Below are 19427 nucleotides of genomic sequence, written 5' to 3' on the forward strand. Positions count from 1 at the left end.
GTGAATGTGGAAGCAATGTGAAGGTTAAGTGCTGTAATTCTGGGGGAGAACACAATCCAGCATTTGGTGGATGCCAGGTACAGGGAGAGTCTAGAGAGGCTCAGAGATATAGGATCAGTCATGGTGTATCGTATGCAGAGGCTGTAAAACAGATTGGTAGAACTACAGTGCGGACTGATGGAGCTTACATGGATGTACCTGTAATAAGTGGACACCTACAGTCGGGGCTGGTGCTTCTGATGGTCCTGGCAGGGTTTCGAGGCCTGTTCAGAAATCTTGTGCTCATGAATGTGCGATGTCAAAAGACACTTTGATAATGAATAAAGTTGACTTCATTGCTTTTATTGGTAAGGTTATCAATTGACTCGGGTTGTGTAAAGCAGCAGGGTGTGGTGGAAGTTAGTGATTTATTTGGTTTAGAATTGTATTTTCATGGTAGTACAGAATTGGGCAGATCATGATTGATCATACATCCCAGCACAGTAAGTGGCGCCATGCACTTAAACTATTGTTTGCTGACCGCCATGATATCATAGAAGAAGAATTCGGAGCAAGCCACTCCCTCCTCTCTCTTTTTGTACATTGGGGGCTGTACAGTTGTTTATTAATCAAATTTGTTCAAAGAGCGGCATCATATAAGTAGAGAGGGCTATCTGACGTTTAATCTACAGTTAAACGTCACAGGTTTGATCATTCGTTTTGACTCAAGTAATGAAAGATACACATATTTTTCCTAAACACTTGTTTTCAACTAAAAAGAAGTCATGGATATATGCAACGCGAGAAGGCGAAAGATAAGAACCCCAAGAAGTCTGCGGGCTTTCAAAAGGCTGGTTGAAGCACAGAACGCCACAATGAAGACGAAACGGGAGGTAAAACAAGAGGTGGTCAAAGTCTTGAGGGCGCTGGTGGTAGGGAACAACAATGAAGACATCGATGTCCCTATGGAGGAGGACTGTTTCTCTATGAACTTTTCCAAGAACGAGAACCTGGAGCATGCTATAGTAATGGCACCACGATACAATCTGTTGCGGGAGGTGGGAAGGGGCAGCTATGGGGTAGTGTTCGAGGCAATTGCTCTGAGGACTGGGGCAAGGGTAGCGGTTAAAAAACTGCAGTGCAACGCTCCCGAAAATGTGGAACTCGCTCTGGCCGAATTCTGGGCCTTGGCAAGCCTGGAGACGAAACACGAGAATGTGGTGCAGCTTGAGGAATGTGTGCTACAAAGGAATGGCATGGCCCAGAAAATGAGTCATGGAAATAAAAGGTCCAAACAATACCTGCGGTTGGTGGAGACTTCACTAAAAGGTAACTAACGTTAGCTAGTTCATGTTTACGTTGACGAAAACCACTGCCTGTTTGGTTGTCTTGTAACCCTTTTAATGACAGTAACTCGATTGAATTGATAAGATAGCTTGCTAGTTAGATCTGTGATCAATACAGAGCAGGCCAATCAAAACAATGGTTTCATTAGCAAGCTAGCTGCTAGCTCAGTGTTTTACCCATTGTTTGCAAAAAGTAGGCTAATTTTGCAAAAGTGTTGATCAGCATATAAAAAAAAAACGAGGTGGATAATGGAAATAAACCAAAAGTGTTGAAAACATTGTGTAACACGTTACCTATTGTTTCTATTAGGATACTTGTTAGATGGGAGGGCAGTAAGTAAACATCTAGAATAGATTATCCATCATTATTGATTTCGTAATAAATTGTACGTTGCTCAGTGTCATACATTTGTTTTTAGTAAAAAAGATTGTCCCACCTATAGGTTCACGCAGCCATACTGTTGTATAGGCAGTTTGCTATTTCCAGCACTTGAGAGAACACAGTGTTCTAGTTGGCCATCAGTTAAACCTCTCCTGGTTGCAAATTTGCATACATTTTTAAATTAAGCAATCAATATTTCATGCAATTTATGATATTAACCTATGCTATTTCCTTATTTTTCTTATTATTAAATGCAATCCACTTAATTGTATTTTTCCTAATCAAGTTTATATAACCTAAATGTAAAATGTATATTACATAGGAGTATACATTTTTATAATTTGAGAAAAATATACTTCTGAATCTTGTTTTTAATCTCTAGGCTTAAAGTTTAGAGCTTTTAGCCCCTGTACTGTCTTTGCTGCCCTTTTTATAGTTGTCAATGGGCAATTCCACGGTAACTAAATTAGGCTGACTTTTTTTTACTTCAAAATGTTGCAAAACAAAAACCATTGATTTCAAAGTTCATCAATCTATACAACTCTAGTCAAGGACACATTTGAACTATTTCCACTGAACATTTTACAAAAACACATTTACTGAAAGAACTGTGCAGATGCTAAGTTTGGTAACAGAATGATGAGTTATCATCACTTAATTATTAAAACAAACATGATATCGGTAAAAATACTGTAACTAATTGGTAGGTAGGTCTACCTTCTGTGACATTTCATGATCCTCCTCATGAGGGAGAGAAATTAGAAAATATCTTTAAAAATTACCAAGCATAAGGCAATGTTTTCTGAACGTACAGAAGGCAAATCATTTATCAAAACTAAATATGTGTAGGTAATAGTTGGCAGGGTTCTTTACATCAACATTATTGTGTGTTATTTATATTACCTTAAGTATTTTTCTGGTAGATGTTATCTAAGACCCCTTTTCTATCTGTTTGACCAGAAATCAGAACCTTTGCGTATTCCTAATTTTTAGGATTGAAACTGGTTGAAAAATGTATATGCCTTAATTAAATAAATAAAATATATATGTGACTATTAGCTTTTATTTGACATGCTCCTATAAACTTCACATGTTGGTGCTCATGGGTCCTTTTACATGGAAATGCCCTTATGTAAGTGTCACCATTCGGGCCATTACACTTGTCAACAAATTAAATATTAATCTAGACTTCTTTTTAGCCAATAGCCATCATTTTAAAGACAGAATGAGCTTCTCTGGGCTAAATAGTGTAAAAGTCAATAGAAATGTTTTGGCAATTTTTTAAACATTATCGTCAATATCGGTCAGGTTAACCCACTTTCTGCACAGATTTGAGAGCATAGTGTTCTGAAGTCTAATGAACATAGGATGATCATCATATTTATGAAAGCTTGTTGGTCAATATGTGCTCAGGTAACACACTTCAGCACTGTCTTATATGTAGGCTAGGCTACATGGATACAGCACTGTAGTGTTGTCTGCAATGCCATCTCACAAAGCTACATTGTGTTGCTCAGGGCTTGTCCGGCAGGAAAATATCAACTTGATCCCATCTTGGAACAAGCTTCTGTCTGAGTTGATAAAGTAAGCTAGTTGTTGTATTGTAAGCTAGTTGTTGTATTGTATCTTGCACAATCTGCACAATTAGGTTACTCCCTGCATTTTATAAACTGAAATACTACATTTTGAAACAAGTTTTATTTAAATTTCCCCATAGGTTTTCAGAACTCAGAAGCTGCATGAGCAAAAATGTTGCCTATTCGGACCTTACCAATATCAGCAAGTCAATTAATGCGTTAGCCAATACCAAAACAATGGTTGACATTGTGGTTTAAAACAATTCATGAGACAGGTAGTTGTGCCTATTGTTTTTTTTCTCCAACTTCTCTCTGCCCTTGTCCCACTGGGGGTGTGACATTGTTGAATGTTGAAGGCAGTGCAGGGATGAAAAACAAATAGGATAAAGGGGGTTATTGGGATACTGTTTACATACCCATTTATATCCCAGGTTCAACCCCACCATGTTGCTGACACTAGAGGGACTTGGCCTCGACTGTCTGAAGGGATTTGTAGTCCTATAGCTTGCATTAGTTCAACTCACCCTCCTCAGCTCTCAAATATGCTGACTAAGCCAGAACATTGTAGGGCACAGACAGATTACCTGTGTTTGCATTGAGTTGTAGTCTTTGGACACAGTCCCAGATACCCTAGCCAAGATCAGTGCATTGCTGATTGCACTGCTGCACACAGCCCTATCTTAATGTGTGTAGATAGTGCGCAACAGTTTTTTTAGGCCTAAGCAACAAGTCCCATTTGTTTTAATAGAGATCGTTGCACATGATGTGGAAGGGGGCGGGCGTAGTTAGTGTTTTCAAAGCGGAAAGCCGCTCAGTGCGATGGCAGCCTACCCTTGCTAAACCCGCTTTGATATTTAAAACCGACCTAACCTGATTTAACTTCTAACGAGCCAGCATAAAAAGACTGACCTATGACTCAGCATCGGAAGCATCCGTTTCGTACCATATGTTACTTGAGCACTCTGTCTATTCCCTCAGATCTGGATCAAATTAGCGAGACATTGTTTGTTTTGGTACAAGCATTTCTCTCCTCCACTGTTGCATGAACATGTTGGACGCGTTGCAAGTTGGGGATAATGCTATAAGTACATTTATTATTTGCCGCCCATTGAGAATGTTAGTCTACTGGTTGATGGGGACCAGAATGAAACCATAGACCATTACATGCTGACCGGGGTCGCGCCATCGCACACATGTTGATTTTGTCCATCCACACCAGATGCGATCAGGACACGCAGGTTGAAATATCAAAACAAACTCTGAACCAACTATATTAATTTGGGGACAGGTCGAAATGCATGAAACATTCATGGCAATTTAGCTTGCTGTTGCTTGCTAATTTGTCCTGGGATATAAACATTAGGTTGTTATTTTACCTGAAATGCACAAGGTCCTCTACTCTGACAATTAATCCACATATAAAAGGGTAAACCTAGTTAGTTTCTAGTAATTTCTCATCCTTCATGCTTCTTTTTCGGACTTTATATGTAGGTTGGCAACCAACTTTAAGGTGCATTACCATCACCAACTGCACTGGAATGTGGACCTCAGTTCATCTTTCAATTACCCACGTGGGTATATGATCCTAAAAACCAATGAGGAGATGGGAGCGGCGAGCGCGTCAAAAATAGAACCAAGTTCTATTTTAACGACTGGCTACGCATACGCACGTTAACGGTTTGGGTGAAATTATTAAATAACATGTATGTGTACGTTTATTTTTCAGCGCTCGCACGCTAACTCAAGTGGTGTGGTCAGCATGTTAGAGTCCCATTCATTAGCCTACATCACTCTGTGATTTGTTGTTTTTCCAAGTTTTTGTCATGGCACACTTGAAATCCCATATTGTCACAAATGTTAGTGATTAAAAGCACCATGGTGCTTGCCACCAGATTGGCTTTGTGTTCCCTTCAGTCTTTGTTGTATGCTCAAAACGCTGAGTCGCACACTGTTCTTTTTACTTCATCCAAGAATCATCTCAAGGCATAGGGGAGCGAGCGGGTATAAGCGGGTATCCGAGGCCTCCGCAATATTGCTGAGCTACGATAAATTAAGCCTAGTGTATGAGGCCTCTCACTGTCAAGTGTGTGTGTTTTTGCTACCCTTTAATGCCGTTTTGTCTTTCCCCAGGTGAGCGGATTCTGGGCTACCCAGAGGAGCCGTGCTACCTGTGGTTCGTCATGGAGTTCTGCGAGGGCGGGGACCTTAACCAGTACATCCTGTCACGGCGGCCTGACCCGCGCACCAACAAGAGCTTCATGCGTCAGCTGACCAGCGCCGTGGCCTTCCTACACAAGAACAACATTGTGCACCGTGACCTCAAGCCCGACAACATCCTCATCTCCCAGAAGTCGGGCTTTCCTGTACTCAAAGTGGCCGACTTCGGCCTCAGCAAGGTCTGCGCTGGCTTTGGCGCCGGTGGCAACGATGGCGAAGAGCAACCCACAGCTGGTGGCGGGGATGGCAGCAACAACAAGAACGTGAACAAGTTCTGGCTGTCGTCGACTTGCGGCTCGGACTTCTTCATGGCGCCCGAGGTGTGGGAGGGCCATTACACGGCCAAGGCGGACATCTTCGCCCTGGGCATTATCATCTGGGCCATGCTGGAGCGGATCACCTTCATTGACGCTGAGTCGAAGCGCGAGCTGCTGGGCACCTATGTGCGGCAGGGCAGCGAGATCGTGCCAGTGGGCGAGGCGCTGCTGGGGAACCCCAAGATGGTCCTGCACATCCCGCAGAAGACACGCAGCACCATGTCGGAGGGGGTGAAGAAGCTGCTGCAGGACATGCTGGCGGTCAACCCCCAGGACCGGCCCGACGCCTTCCAGCTGGAGGAGCGGGTGGACCAAGTCACGCGTGCTGCGTGACACCGCTCCCATTCCCCTTTCCAACCCCTGGTCAGTCAGAGAAGGGACTGCTCTTTTACCAGGTAGGTTATCTTCCTTCTCACATAGACACATTTCACCTGCTCACTCACTCACTCACTCATATAGCTTCACTGAAGAGTTGACCCTTATTAAATGTGACCTAATAGCAGTTGCTCCTATTTCACTGTCAATTGATCCTATATTAGTCAGCTGTTTAGCAGCCCTGTCAGTGCCCTCCTGATTTGTTAGTATGTCACTCATGTGTTTGGTCTGCCTCCACTTAATTTTCAAGAATCGCATTCCTTTTTTGCATTCCTAGGGGGTCAGTTCTTTTTTATTTATTTTTATTTAACCTTTATTTAACTAGGCAAGTCAGTTAAGAACAAATTTACAATGTTATTTACAATGATGGCCAACCCCTAACCCGGACGACGCTGGGCCAATTCTGCGCCGCCCTATGGGACTCCCAATCACGGCCCGTTGTGATACAGCCTGGAATCTAACCAGGGTCTGTAGTGACGCCTCTAGCACTGAGATGCAGTGCCTTAGACCGCCGCACCACTCGGGAGCCTTGTATTAATACCCATGTAAATCAGTGAAAGCTATTCTCCTCACTGCCACATTGACTTTAATCTGAGATAAACTGTTCTTGACTTAGTAGAGGCTTTAGCCTCCCCTCTCTGTTCAGTCGCACTCAGTGCCGCAACACAAGAGAACTGGTTTGCTGGTAATGCCTTGACGCACAGTCTGCTATTTCAAATACAAACATGCTGGTCCTGAGTCCAGACAAGCAATTCTGCATGCCAGAGATCCCTCGCTCAGTCTCTTACGACTCACTCGTTTTTCTGCTTATTCATCTGACCGCTCCTCCCTCCCCCTCTTTTTAATTTTTTCTATTTCTTCTTTCTCTCTGGCTTTAATCAAAACCACACTACCTGCCCTGAGGGGCAAAGTGTACCCTGTACGGTTGCCAGTGCCATTCCAAACTGCATCGCTCCCTCCCTCTCTCTGGCCCACTTTCCGTTCTTTCATAACGCTCTCCTGCTCTGACAGATCATCCCCTCAGGGGCCTTTAGTTTAACACTATGTTTGCCTGTAGATGAGCAGATCAGCCGGGCTCGTCCGCTTTCCAAAGCCAAACCTGGCCCAGCCCTCCACTTCCTGCTGCTCCTCCTCTGCGTGAGTATGGGAGATGGTATCAGTGCTCTGTAAACAAGCCCTATTCTTCTTGGGCTGAGTTGAGTAACCGATGCCCTTTGCTTACCTCTCAGGTACACTCACATCACATTTGATCATGACTTATTGGAATTTCTTGGCAGGCTGCTTAATTCCAGTTGTCTTAGCCATTTGGACTTTCAGGGCGTCTAAGGACATTGTGCCATGTTAGTCTTTGGGCCGTGGATGTCCTCACCTTGTTTTTCGGAGAGACTAAGTAGACTACTCCCAGTGCCTCTGTGGTTGGCTGTAAGACACCCGTTTCTTTTGAATACTTGATCTGCTCGCACTCAAAGAAAACCAGTACTTTGAACCCAGGTTTCGGCACTCTCATTGCCAGGGTGAAATGCAGCACGGAACAAAAAGTGTAAATCATAGTCCACAGACGCTGAGACACAATAGTCCGGGTTCCCATTGTGACATAGCTACAAGGCTCTGAGACCACCATCCACGGTGGATAATAATCCCGAACACGGACCTCCCCACAGTTCTCAACTGCAAATCAATCGTCCAATATTCTACAACACTGCTGTTGTGCTAGGCGTACACATTTTTGACTATGATAAACCCTTAAAGAGTAACTGTCAGACACTGGGTGAGCCACAGGCTCCATTCTTCATGAGTTGATTTAATTAAGTCTTTGCGGGACTGATTTTGTTCATCCCACAAGATCTAGTCCTGAAAATGTTATTTTAGGCGTATGTGACGCAACTTGCTTGGCAACCCCTGTCCCAGGAATTTAACGCCATATAGGCAAGATCAAAATGCACAAAAATAGCCTAAACAATGTGTTAAAAATACCAGAGATTCTCACATGGGACATCTAATTTTTGGCTATCAGTAGTGCCCATTATTGGGCTATTTCAGCCAACAGGCTAGACATAGTTTGGAAGAGAGCAGAGTTGGGGCGAAATGGAATAGGAGATCAGACACTTGACTTGAGCTATGTTTTGCATACGTTTAGGAGTGGGAGTAAAATAAATGTAATTAATATTTAGTTGATGTTGGAGCCTATCATATCCAATTTTTTTGTCACATGCTTCGTAAACAACCGGTGTAGATTAACAGTGAAATGTTTACTTACTGGTCCTTCCCCAACAATGCTGAGATAAACATTTAAATATAATAGAACGATAATAACATAAGGAATAAATGCACAATGAGTAAAGATAAGGGGTGCCAGTACCAAGTCGATGTGCTTGGTTACGAGGTTATTTAATTAGATATGTACACAGTCCCTTCAAAAAGTATTCATGCCCCTTGATTTATTCCAAATGTTGTTGTTACAGCCTGAATTCAAAATGGGTTAAATATATTTTAAGTCGCCCATCTATACACAATAACCCATAATGACAAAGTGAAAACATATTTTTAGAATTCTCTGCAAATTTATTGAAATACTTTGTAGCAGCACCTTTGGCGGCTTTGAGTTGTCTTTGGTACGTCTCTATCTGCTTTGCACATATGGATCTGGGGATTTTCTTCCATTCTTCCTTGCAGATTTTCTCAAGCTCTTAAATTAGATGGGGAGCGGCAGTGAACAGCAATCTTCAAGTCTTTCCACATATTTTCAATGTGATTCATGTCTGGGCCACTCAAGGATTATCAAAGGAAATTTGATGCACCTGAGCTCAAGTGTCATAGCAAAGGGGTATGAATACTTATGTCAATTAGATATTTAATTTTCAATAAATTAGCAAACATTTCTGGAAACATGTTTTCACTTTGGCATTATGGGGTATTGTGCGCAGATGGGTGAGAAATCCATTTAGAATTCAGGCTTTAACACAAAATCTGGAATAAGTTAAGGGGTATGAATACATTCTGAAGGCTCTGTATGGGTAGGAGTAATGTGACTAGGCAACAGGATAGATGATGATCAGCAGCGTATGTGATGAGTCAGAAGAGTTAGTACAAAGCAGGATCAATGCAGATAGTCAGCGAGAATTAGCCTTTATGAATAGTGCGACAGAGGTGCTTTTAATACAATAGAAACAACAGAAAGACAACCTTTTAGAAAATCTGCTGGACTTAAAAGGTTGTCTGTCTGACCGCCCTCTCCCGCCCGCAGCATGAAAAACGCTGATCGCGCCGCAATGATCTCTGTCGGGGCCCACGGGAATGCAGCGCTCTGCTTGGTTGCATGGGATACAACTGAGACTTCACGCAGCAGACAGCTCAGAGGAATGGGGCAATCTTGTCAAGAATCTCGTCAAAAACGTGTCAACTCAAAACCTCTGTGGATTAAGACAGTAGCCTCACGCTACGTTAGCTCACATTTTAATGGAATTGGTTGAATGTGTTAGATTGTGCTCATTCTCTAAGGATCCTTCTAATAACCCTAATCTCTCGTAGATGAGATTGAGGACTGGACGGTTTAGATATCTGAAGTTCCAATCTGACGCTCTGAACTTGAACCCAGATGGTCAGAGTTTTTGGGGCACTCCGACCATTCCCCAATGCTTTAGACTGCCGTTCACCTTTTTCCCCCTCGCCACTCCCCTCCCAGCTGCCCAGTGTGCCATGAGTGTCAGTGAGTTAACTGTGAAGTAGGGCCGGGCGCAAGAATCAAGCTTTTGTAGAAATGTTTGTTCTCGTGCTGTCTTTTTGGTCTCATCTGCTTCACTCCTGCTGTTACTGTTCACCTTCTCATTTCCACACATACAGGAAACACCTCCCCCCGGCCACTCACCACATCAAAGATGAGCGATCACGTCTTCCTGACTGATTTGGCCCAACAGAATCATATTGACACCGAAAGACATTGACTTTATTTTACTGTAATAGAGAAGTTACCCTCTATTGAAGTTACCCTCTATTGCTCCTATTTTTATGTTTCAACTCCTCAAACTGCACACAGAGCAGACTACTAAAACAGAAGTATCAATGAATATTGATTGTTGTGCGGTACCACTTACTGTTAGAAGCATTTTAGCCAAAGACGGATATACTAGCTGTTCTGGTTAAATTTGTAACAAAAAGGGCATTTTCATAGACTGACTTGAAAGCCATATCAGTGAATATGGCAAAAAAGCAGGTAAAACTATTTTGATAAAATAATTCAATTATTAGTGGGTATTATGGTTGTGGAAGGATAATATTTAGCCTAGGTATAACTTCACAAGCCCTGAATTCATTTGATTTTTGCTGACTGTTTGAAATGCAGTGTATTTGAAAGTTAATTGTGCAACAAAGCTTACTTAGAGAACATTAACAAAAAAATCTCTCTCATATATCTCCACCTATAAAAATAATAAAGATATGATTTTTAGGCCATATCGCCCAGCTGCGTAGTGTTGCGTGTCTCTCGACCGGTGTGGAGTGGCCTCATTTTCTCCTGCAGGATGCAGGGATATCTGTTATGCCTGTTATGTAACCCACCCCTGGTACCCTGTCTGATGGGAGAATCCATCATCTGTCACACGGGGGGGGGGGATTAGATCTTGAGAACACAGAGCGGGTGGAGGGAGTGAATATGGTAGGTTGAGGGGGTTATCGGGGGCTTACAGTGAGGTGGTGGGGTTTTAAACCTGTGTTAAATACAAATCCTTTCAGTGTTCAAGGATCAGGCTGAACTGAAAGTGCATCTTCTCTGTCCAGTACCACCACCACTGCCGTGGGCATCCTCCATCACTGTTGTTGTTGTCCAACGTCTCTCTCACACACACACACACACTTGCGCACTCTCAGAGCGGTCTATGGTTACTGTTAGCTCCTTCTATGCAAGGGTTTACTGAGGCTCACGTTTGGAACATTTTGTCCTCTGCCTGCCAGCCTGTGTATCTGTGTGCCTCTACCCAGATAAACCAGGCCAATGCGCTTTAGCTTTTCCCCCGCCTTTACTTAAACTGAGGTTCTGTTTTATTTTGAGCATCTGTGTTTTGTTGGCCATCTTTTTTTATTGAGATTGAGTGCCCTGCACATGAGTAACATCAACAGGGAATATTGACTGTGGTGCCTTACGCAAGTCTTTCTATGTACAGTGTATAGGTTCCAAACTGGGTCTAGTTCAACCCTATCCTAGGGCACACGGTACACTTTAGGTGAGCAGAAGAACGCATGTTCAAACTTGGAAGTCGCTCTCTCTCTCTCTCTCCATCTACTATCAGTCTATATGGAAATGGTGTCGTTTAGACAGTGATTTGGCTGTATGGTACAGCATGTACTCAATGTGTTCTGTGGGTGTGTCTCACCGTATGTATAGAGGTTTGTTGTCATGGAAACCGGTTGGGGGGGGTGACTGAAGTCAGCGAAAGCTAAACACAATATTTGAGTTGATTGAGAAATGCCAACAGGGGGTCACTTTTTATATATGATTTTTGGGGGGAGTGGAGGGCGGGTGTCCAAGAACGAGAGCGTTTTTGCTTAGTTATGTAACCGGGGTGTTTTGAACTTTGTTTTGCTGTATGCACCCCTCGGTCTCGTTTCACCCTGCCTGCGACTGCCTGTGTTACTGACTGGCAGTGCTGGGGTTCTGCATTGGCATGTACAGTTGTGAGTCGACCGTAGCTGTGCTGTGTTTTGGTTTCAATCACTTTCTTTTGTCAGGCACACTGGAGTAGGCTATACAGTGTGTCTTTGAGCATTGTTCTGCTGAGCCTCAGTTTGGTCTTCTGGCTGGAGCCTTTTTAAACTCTCATTTATTGATAAGACGTGCGTGATCAGCTGGTGTTGTTGCAAAAAAGTAGTTAGGAGCTTGCTCTCAGGGATATTTTTAGTGATGAACTCAGATTTTTTTTAGATAAGTCTCACTGCTGCTATAGCTTCACTGAGTGTCTCAAAGATCCACACACGTTTGCCAACCCTGACCGAAACCATGAATCACCACTATCCCACAAATACTCAACCCCCGTTGATATCTAATCACTTCAAGATGGGTGAATTACCTGAGGCTGGAACGGTGAATTCCTCCCAAACCTGAAAACAAACAGGCAGGCACAGCCAACCTCGGTGTGAGCTTGGGCATTGCGTAAGTTGCGTTGCATAAGTTTGTCAGTTTCTCTCTTTTGCTTTTTTTTCCCTAAGCGCTTTTAATGGTTTTCGCTGGTGCTGTTGTGGTCGTACAGAGAATGTTATAACTGGTTTCGGGTTTGGGTGAGGACCAGACTCCTCTGCTAGTTTTAATTGCTTGCACTCACTCACTCACTGTTACAGAACTTGCCTGGCAGTGGTGGACTGAGGCTTTTCAGTCCTTATAAAACGCAGGAGCAGAAATGATTATAGTTAGTTGAGTATAAGAGGGTGGCACATTGGAGATCTAAAGAGGAGCTTAAAGACCGAGTGCAGTCAAAAACGTGATTTCCCTGTGTTTTTATATATAAACGCAACATTTTAAACTGTTACATGAGCTGAAATGATCCCTGAAATATTCCAAAAACACAAAAAGCTTATTTCTCTCCAATTTTGTGCAAAAAATGTGTTTACATCCCTGATTAAGGTGCATTTCTCCTTTGCCAAGAAAATCCATCCACCTGACAGGTGAGGAATATCAAGAAGCTGATTAAACGGCATGATCATTACACAAGTGCACCTTGTGCTGGGGACAATGAAAGGCACTCTAAAATGTGCAGTTTTGTCACAATATATTGCAATAGATGTTTCAAGTTTTGAGGAAGCGTGCAACTGGCATGCTGACTGCAGGAATGTCAACCAAAGCTTTTGCAAGAGAATTTAATGTTAATTTCTCTACCGTAACCCGCCTCTACCATTGTTTTAGAGAATTTGGCAGTACGTCCAACTGGCCTCACAACTGCAGACCACGTGTAACAATGCCAGCCCAGGACCTCCACATCCTGCATGATCATCTGAGAGGGGAGGGCCTGGCTCCCAGAGGGTAGTCCTATTCCCTCCCAGGCCCACCCATGTCTGCACCCCTTCTCAGTCATGAGAAATCCATAGATTAGGGCCTAATTTAATTTATTTAAATTGACTGATATCCTTATATGAACTGTAACTCAGTAAAATCTTTGAAATTGTTGTTTTTGTTCAGTATATTTCCACGCTATGAGGTTGGAATAATACTGTGAAAAGTATGATGAAACCCTTTTACTATGAGAACTGCTTGAAATGTCAGCCTTTTTCGGTGGGGTGGAGTTTTGGCCTTCCATGGTGACAGCACCATGCAGTAAATGAGTTAATAGATCAAAAATAGAGTTCCAAACCTCTTTGCCAACAGCAAATGTTCAGTTTTCCCCTCCCCCAGCTCAAACCATTGACAGTCCTAGCAAAAGTCTTGCTTGAGAAATTGCTCTGCATGCTAGTGGCATGGGTGAAAGTAGTTTCAGCAGACTTTAAATGGCCCTTTGCTCAGAATAGGTGTCTCCCACCTCCCACGAGTCTTGACAGGATCTTTAGCTGGGTTGTGTTCATTAGGCACTAACAGACCAACAGGAAGGGACTACATGGACTCTTCCAATAAGAACCGCTCATTTCCATTTTTTCGTTGCAAAATATTTGAAAGCATTTTCTTTTGCTTGCCTTAATAAAGTGACCCTGGCACAGTCTTCCTCCTCAACAAGCCTGCACATGAATGGGAGGTGAAGTCGGCTACCACCATCGATCGATCCCCTCTGGGCTTAAGAGCAATCCATAATGGCTGGCTTTTAGCCTGACAGTGTCAGCTGCTGCAGGGCCCTTACAGCAGCTGAGAGTGCTGCAAGCAGTTAGTGAAGGAAAGGGGCCCTTTTGCTCATGGAACACAAGTGCTGCAGTGGTTGCTGCACGAGGGGGAGATTCATGGGGTTGTGCAGACTTTTTACAGCCTCAGTGGAGACCACTGTAAAAAAGCTATTTTTTAAACTTGTAAAAATCATCAATATATCAATATAATTATCAGTGTCATTTTTTTAAATGACATTCGAGCAGTTTGTCTTTTTCATGTCAAGTGGTTTCTTTTTATGCATCAGTCCAGCTGGCCCACTTGTGCACATACCATGTGGTATGAGTTATGCAACCTATCCATGGCACGTACTTCACTACTTAATAGTGTGCATCATTGAGATTAAAGCGAAAACTAAAGGATCTGGGTTACGTCATCAACAGTTTCAGTGTTTGTTTGTTTTTTGGAGTGGTTGTCATGGTATTTATACCATGACACTATCGGAAATCTCGGACTTGTCAACCAATCAGGGTCTAAATCCCACCAATCTCGCACATCTGAATGGCCTTGCATAATGGAATATTTCTATAGGCTATACATTTTGTATGCACAGATCAGAGTTCCACAGTACACTATTAGCACTGCCTAAAGAATCATGATAACCTGTGGGCCTGTATTTCATATTGCCGAACATTCAATCATCTGGTTCTCTCTCTTTCTCCACAGATTGGTATACAAACTGAAGGTGGGATTCCACATCTGTACAGAGGTGTAAAAAGGGACTCTGAACTGTGAAACCTCTACAATTGCTCCCAAATGTGAAAGAATGGAGGGTTTGCGGTCAGCGCTTCTAAAATCAGGACACCTTTATCGGGAAAGCTATGCAATAAGTCATATGAGAAGTCAGGTCCTCTCCCCTTCCCCCACCGCACCTTTTATTTTTAAAAAGCCCAAAGACATTCACTAATGGACGACGGTCAAGTATGCCAGAACACAAAGTGTTCCTTGGCACACCTGGTTTGGAATGGGGGCGGCAGTAGCCTTGAGGTTGGAGAAGCAGGCCAGCATCTGGAGGGTTGCCGGTTCGAATCCCACTGCTGAAGAGGGCAAAAAATATGGCGGGAGTGAGCCAGCAGGTGCCACCTACCTCTCCAACCTAATGTGTGTTTGTGTGGATGTGTGTGTATCCGGGGGGTTAGATAAAATGTCCATCCTGTAGGGACTAATAAAGTATATCTTAATGGCCACAAGGAGTAATAATGATTTGTTATTTGATGAGCTGGTTTTCACAATACATTTTTCTCAATGTTGTTTTTTAATTTGAATTGGTCCGGACATGTACTGTTTCTTCCTTCTTCTCCGATGTTGACGTGTGTTGGATGGGGCCACATAGGCTAGTATGGATGGATAATCGTTCACGTATATACCGGAGAGGATAACATGTTGCACTGTGTACCCTCTATACCAGAGTTTTAAAAAGTATTCCTAAAACGACCGACGATAATGATGTAGAAGAAGGGACTTGTATACTGTGACTTGGAAATGTGAATTCAGTTCAATACAACTTTATTTATAGACAATTTATAAAGGTGGGTTATATTGGGTAGTTCAGTACACAGCGCCCCATGTCCCCTGTCCTCAATGTGGACACATTGCACTAGTATCAACCAAGCAGCATCATCAACACCCCTGTTCCCCTCCCTCTACACCCTTGTGCCTTATTAGACTTTCATCAAATGGAGGGGTAACCAATTTGATTCCTAAGTAGTTTGATGTGGGGTTTTTTACATGCAGTATATCATTTTCCCTTGGTAGCAGGCCTATATAATATGATAATATTGTTATGTCGTGCATTTGAAGCCAAACGGTGCCATCTCCCTATATAAGATCATAAAATGGTTTTAGGGGAATTACCTATTGCGTAAACCAAATTGTACCAGAGTTGTGGACACTGATGTCACAATTTTTATATTGGGCTAAATATAAATTGGTTGTTATATATCCCAAAACATTTGGTTTGAAACGGAATCATGTTAATTTCAGACCGAAAAATTGACTGATTAGCTAGTAACTACGATGAAAAGTCTTACATTATTGTATGTCACTCACTATTAAGTTGACATTGACAGTGTCTTTTTTTATATACAGAAATTAATAATGAAATGTGGCTGTTGGCTACTGTGAACATGTTATGGTTTCAATGTGAGGTTTGTGTATGAAGATTCAGGACCCTCACCAAAGGGGATTTTAGACTCACTTTAAGCCTAGTGCCAATTAAAGGCAAAGCAGGCAACTTTGAGCGCTTCGAAATTCCTTTTAAACTCTCATTTACTTCTTTGACTTTGGATATTGTAACCATAACATTTGCTGATAACATCATGTAAATAATGCTATGGAATGGGATCAAAAGGACAGTTGTGATCAACAACGTCTGATCTTTGTAATTGAATGGCTTTTGAGTATCTGTTGGAGGGTCTTCAGTTTAGGATGTCGATTGTTTGGCATTGGTAATAGTTCCCCCAAGTAGCACCACGACTAAAAAAAAAAGTGGTTTTAAAAAATCACCTTTTCCTCGCTCACCATAGAGCCGTTTTTAGTTGTGTCACTTCACTATAAACGAGATGTGTGTGGGAATAACAGTTGAATGGACAGATACTATTGTACACACACAAAAACACATAGTCATCGTCGTCGTTTTTCAAACACTACCACTTAAGAGTCTACCATCTAGATTGTGAAGTGTCTTTTTGCAATGTTTCTGACTTGTAATGACTCTTCCTAGTATTTTACTAAGTCCGAGTGACAATACCCGTTCACGTAATGGTTGACAGTCTAAACCAGGGCTGGATCTTTCCAAAAAGCTAATCCTGGATTGCAGAATGTGGACTTCAGCAAGCACCAACCAACAAACAGTTGAACCACAGCATATTGGGAATGTTCTCTGTGTTGATCTATTCACTTTTATTTTAAGTGAGCACGGTAGTTGACGATTGATTCATAGACGTGTTTCCAGGATTCAGTTGGGACCGTATCTTGTGTCAAGGCAACCCATTCTTTCCTTTTTTTTATTAGTCTAGTCTAGTTTCCTGTTTTTTTTCTTTTCTTTCGTTAACGGCTATTGACAAACACTCGGATCTGTGTTTGATAGTCTAGTCCTACCTCAGTCTCCTTCTCTGACCGTTGTCTTTCACTAGACCGTCTCACTAGATTACTTTTAAACTGGTTTCGGTCTAGACCTGTTTAATTTGCGTTTTTAGAGGGCCATTTCTTTAACTGTGATAGGTTTAGACCCGAGTCAGTTTTTCTTTAACCTCAACCAACCTCACTGAGGTTAACCTCAAACTCCTCTAAGACGCTTTCAGATTTTCTTTTTTTCGCTACCGTTAGCTACTCTGATCGCCGTTTGAGATTTTGAATACTTTACCTTCAAGCTTCTCTGCAGATAACTTTGCCTTTTTAGATTTTTTTTTTATTTTTACAGATAATCTCAGAAGTTAACACACCTCTTTCTCAGATACCTCTATTTTAATGTTAGACTGTACACCCAGTGACACTCAGCTTTACTTAAGAGACCAGTTTGTTACCTGGAAAAACCTCTTGTAACCTCTGACCTCTTTCGGTGTTAACAAGTAAGTGAGCACTCCCTTTAACGTCATGGCAACGTCTACTGTTGCATGACTACTCTACGTTCATGTTTTACGTTGAAATATACTGTATATGATAAGGGAACTGAAGCTCTTTCCGCCACCTATTGTTCATACATGATGTCGTATCTTGTTGGGAGTAGTGAAGACTTTGCATGTAGGTTACATGTGTATTGCCATGGTTTAAGGGGAGCACTAGGCATACAGCTACCGTAATGATTATGCTTAAAAACCAACCCACTCCTCTATGCAACCTTCTTTCACTGTACAAGGAACCAAACCATTCCTGGTGTTCTGTTCTCCTGAACTACTACTTCTTTCAGCACCTATGTCAAAGTGTGTGTATCATGTAAATTATGATTTTTTTGTTTAATTAAGAAGCTAACTTGAGCCATTAAATGTTTTAGTAAAGCATATTTTTTGTTGTTGCTGTAAATGTTTGACAACTTCAGTTTCTCTTGAAATAAATTAGAAAAAAAAAGAAGTCTTATTTTTTTATTAGGACCAAATCTTTCATTACACATGACATAAACTGCATTTTATAAATAATTGTCCAATATACATTGGGCTCAAACAAACCTCCGCTAGCGATCTAATCGTTTATGAACTGGTTGAACCACCTATAGTATCTAACCACCAAGTGCATGGCACAACTAGAATAGACAGATTGCATTAACAAATTATACTCCCACATTTAATGTATTACCATTTTGGTCCTAGTCTTTACAAATGTAATTTATAGTAATGGTTGAAACAGAATACATGGAATGGTTTTGAACATTGATACCATTCCATTCACTCCATTCCAGACACTATTGTGAGACGTCATCTTCTCAGCAGCCTCCTGTGCTGTATTTGTCTGTAAATAAATGTGCTAACTAAATTATCGTAGTTGGCGTAGGCTACATTTCCAGTCTGATCATTTTATTGATGTCAGTCTTCCATGTATCTTTTTCCTGTTTTGATTTAGTTCAGATGGTCTGCTAGTTTTATTCTACAGTTTTTCGCTGCAACCAGTTTTTTTTTTTTTTGTGGCTCGGATTTCCGTGTAATCTCCGTTAGTAGCTGTTAAGAAATCCAGTGGTAACCCGCAGGTGCTGTGTCTTTGTTGCAATACTTTGGTTCTAATGAGCTCAACACATTACCCTGTCTCTCACCATCAGTATTCCTCAAAAATAACATTACTGTTTGTACTGGTATTATTTAACTGGGTGTTTATACGCTTTATATATTGTTCATTGAGGTGGATCCCTGAAAATGAAAACTAATAAACCACTTTCAAAATAACTTTTCTATAGTCATTTTAAAGACCACAGAGATGACCTTTTATTTGGTAGCCAAGCTGCAGTAAAGCAGAGCTCCAACTGATAATGTATACCTTTATTTAACTAGGCAAGTCAGTTAAGAACACGTTCTTATTTTCAATGACGGCCTAGGAATGGTAGGTTAACTGCCTCGTTCAGGGGCAGAACGACAGATGTTCACCTTGTCAGCTCGGGGGATTCAATCTTGCAATAGTCCAACGCAATAACGACCTGCCTCTCTGTCGTTGCACTCCACAATGCCTGTTACCCGAAAGTAATAGCGCTAATAGCGTTTCAAACATCACTCGCTCTGAGCCTTCTAGTAGTTGTTTCCCTTGCTCTGCATGGGTAACGCTGCTTCGATGGTGGCTGTTGTCTTTGTGTTGCTGGTTCGAGCCCAGGGAGGAGCGAGGAGAGGGACGGAAGCTACACTGTTACACTGGCAATTCTCAAGTGCCTATAAGAACATCCAATAGTCAAAGGTTAATTAAATACAAATGGTATAGAGGGAAATA

General features: G+C 42.0%; 1 protein-coding gene across 1 annotated transcript; it reads left to right on the forward strand.

Moving 5' to 3' along the window:
- The first annotated feature begins 499 nt into the window (after positions 1-499).
- LOC110532191 (serine/threonine-protein kinase 35) lies at positions 500-18895 on the forward strand. Its single transcript, XM_021615877.2, has 3 exons — positions 500-1308; positions 5415-6213; positions 14691-18895. Exons 1-2 carry the CDS (start codon positions 765-767, stop codon positions 6149-6151), a joined length of 1281 nt encoding a protein of 426 aa, XP_021471552.1. The 5' UTR covers positions 500-764; the 3' UTR covers positions 6152-6213; positions 14691-18895.
- Positions 18896-19427: the final 532 nt, after the last annotated feature.

Source organism: Oncorhynchus mykiss, chromosome 9 (assembly GCF_013265735.2).
Source record: "Oncorhynchus mykiss isolate Arlee chromosome 9, USDA_OmykA_1.1, whole genome shotgun sequence".
Lineage (NCBI taxonomy): Eukaryota > Metazoa > Chordata > Actinopteri > Salmoniformes > Salmonidae > Oncorhynchus > Oncorhynchus mykiss.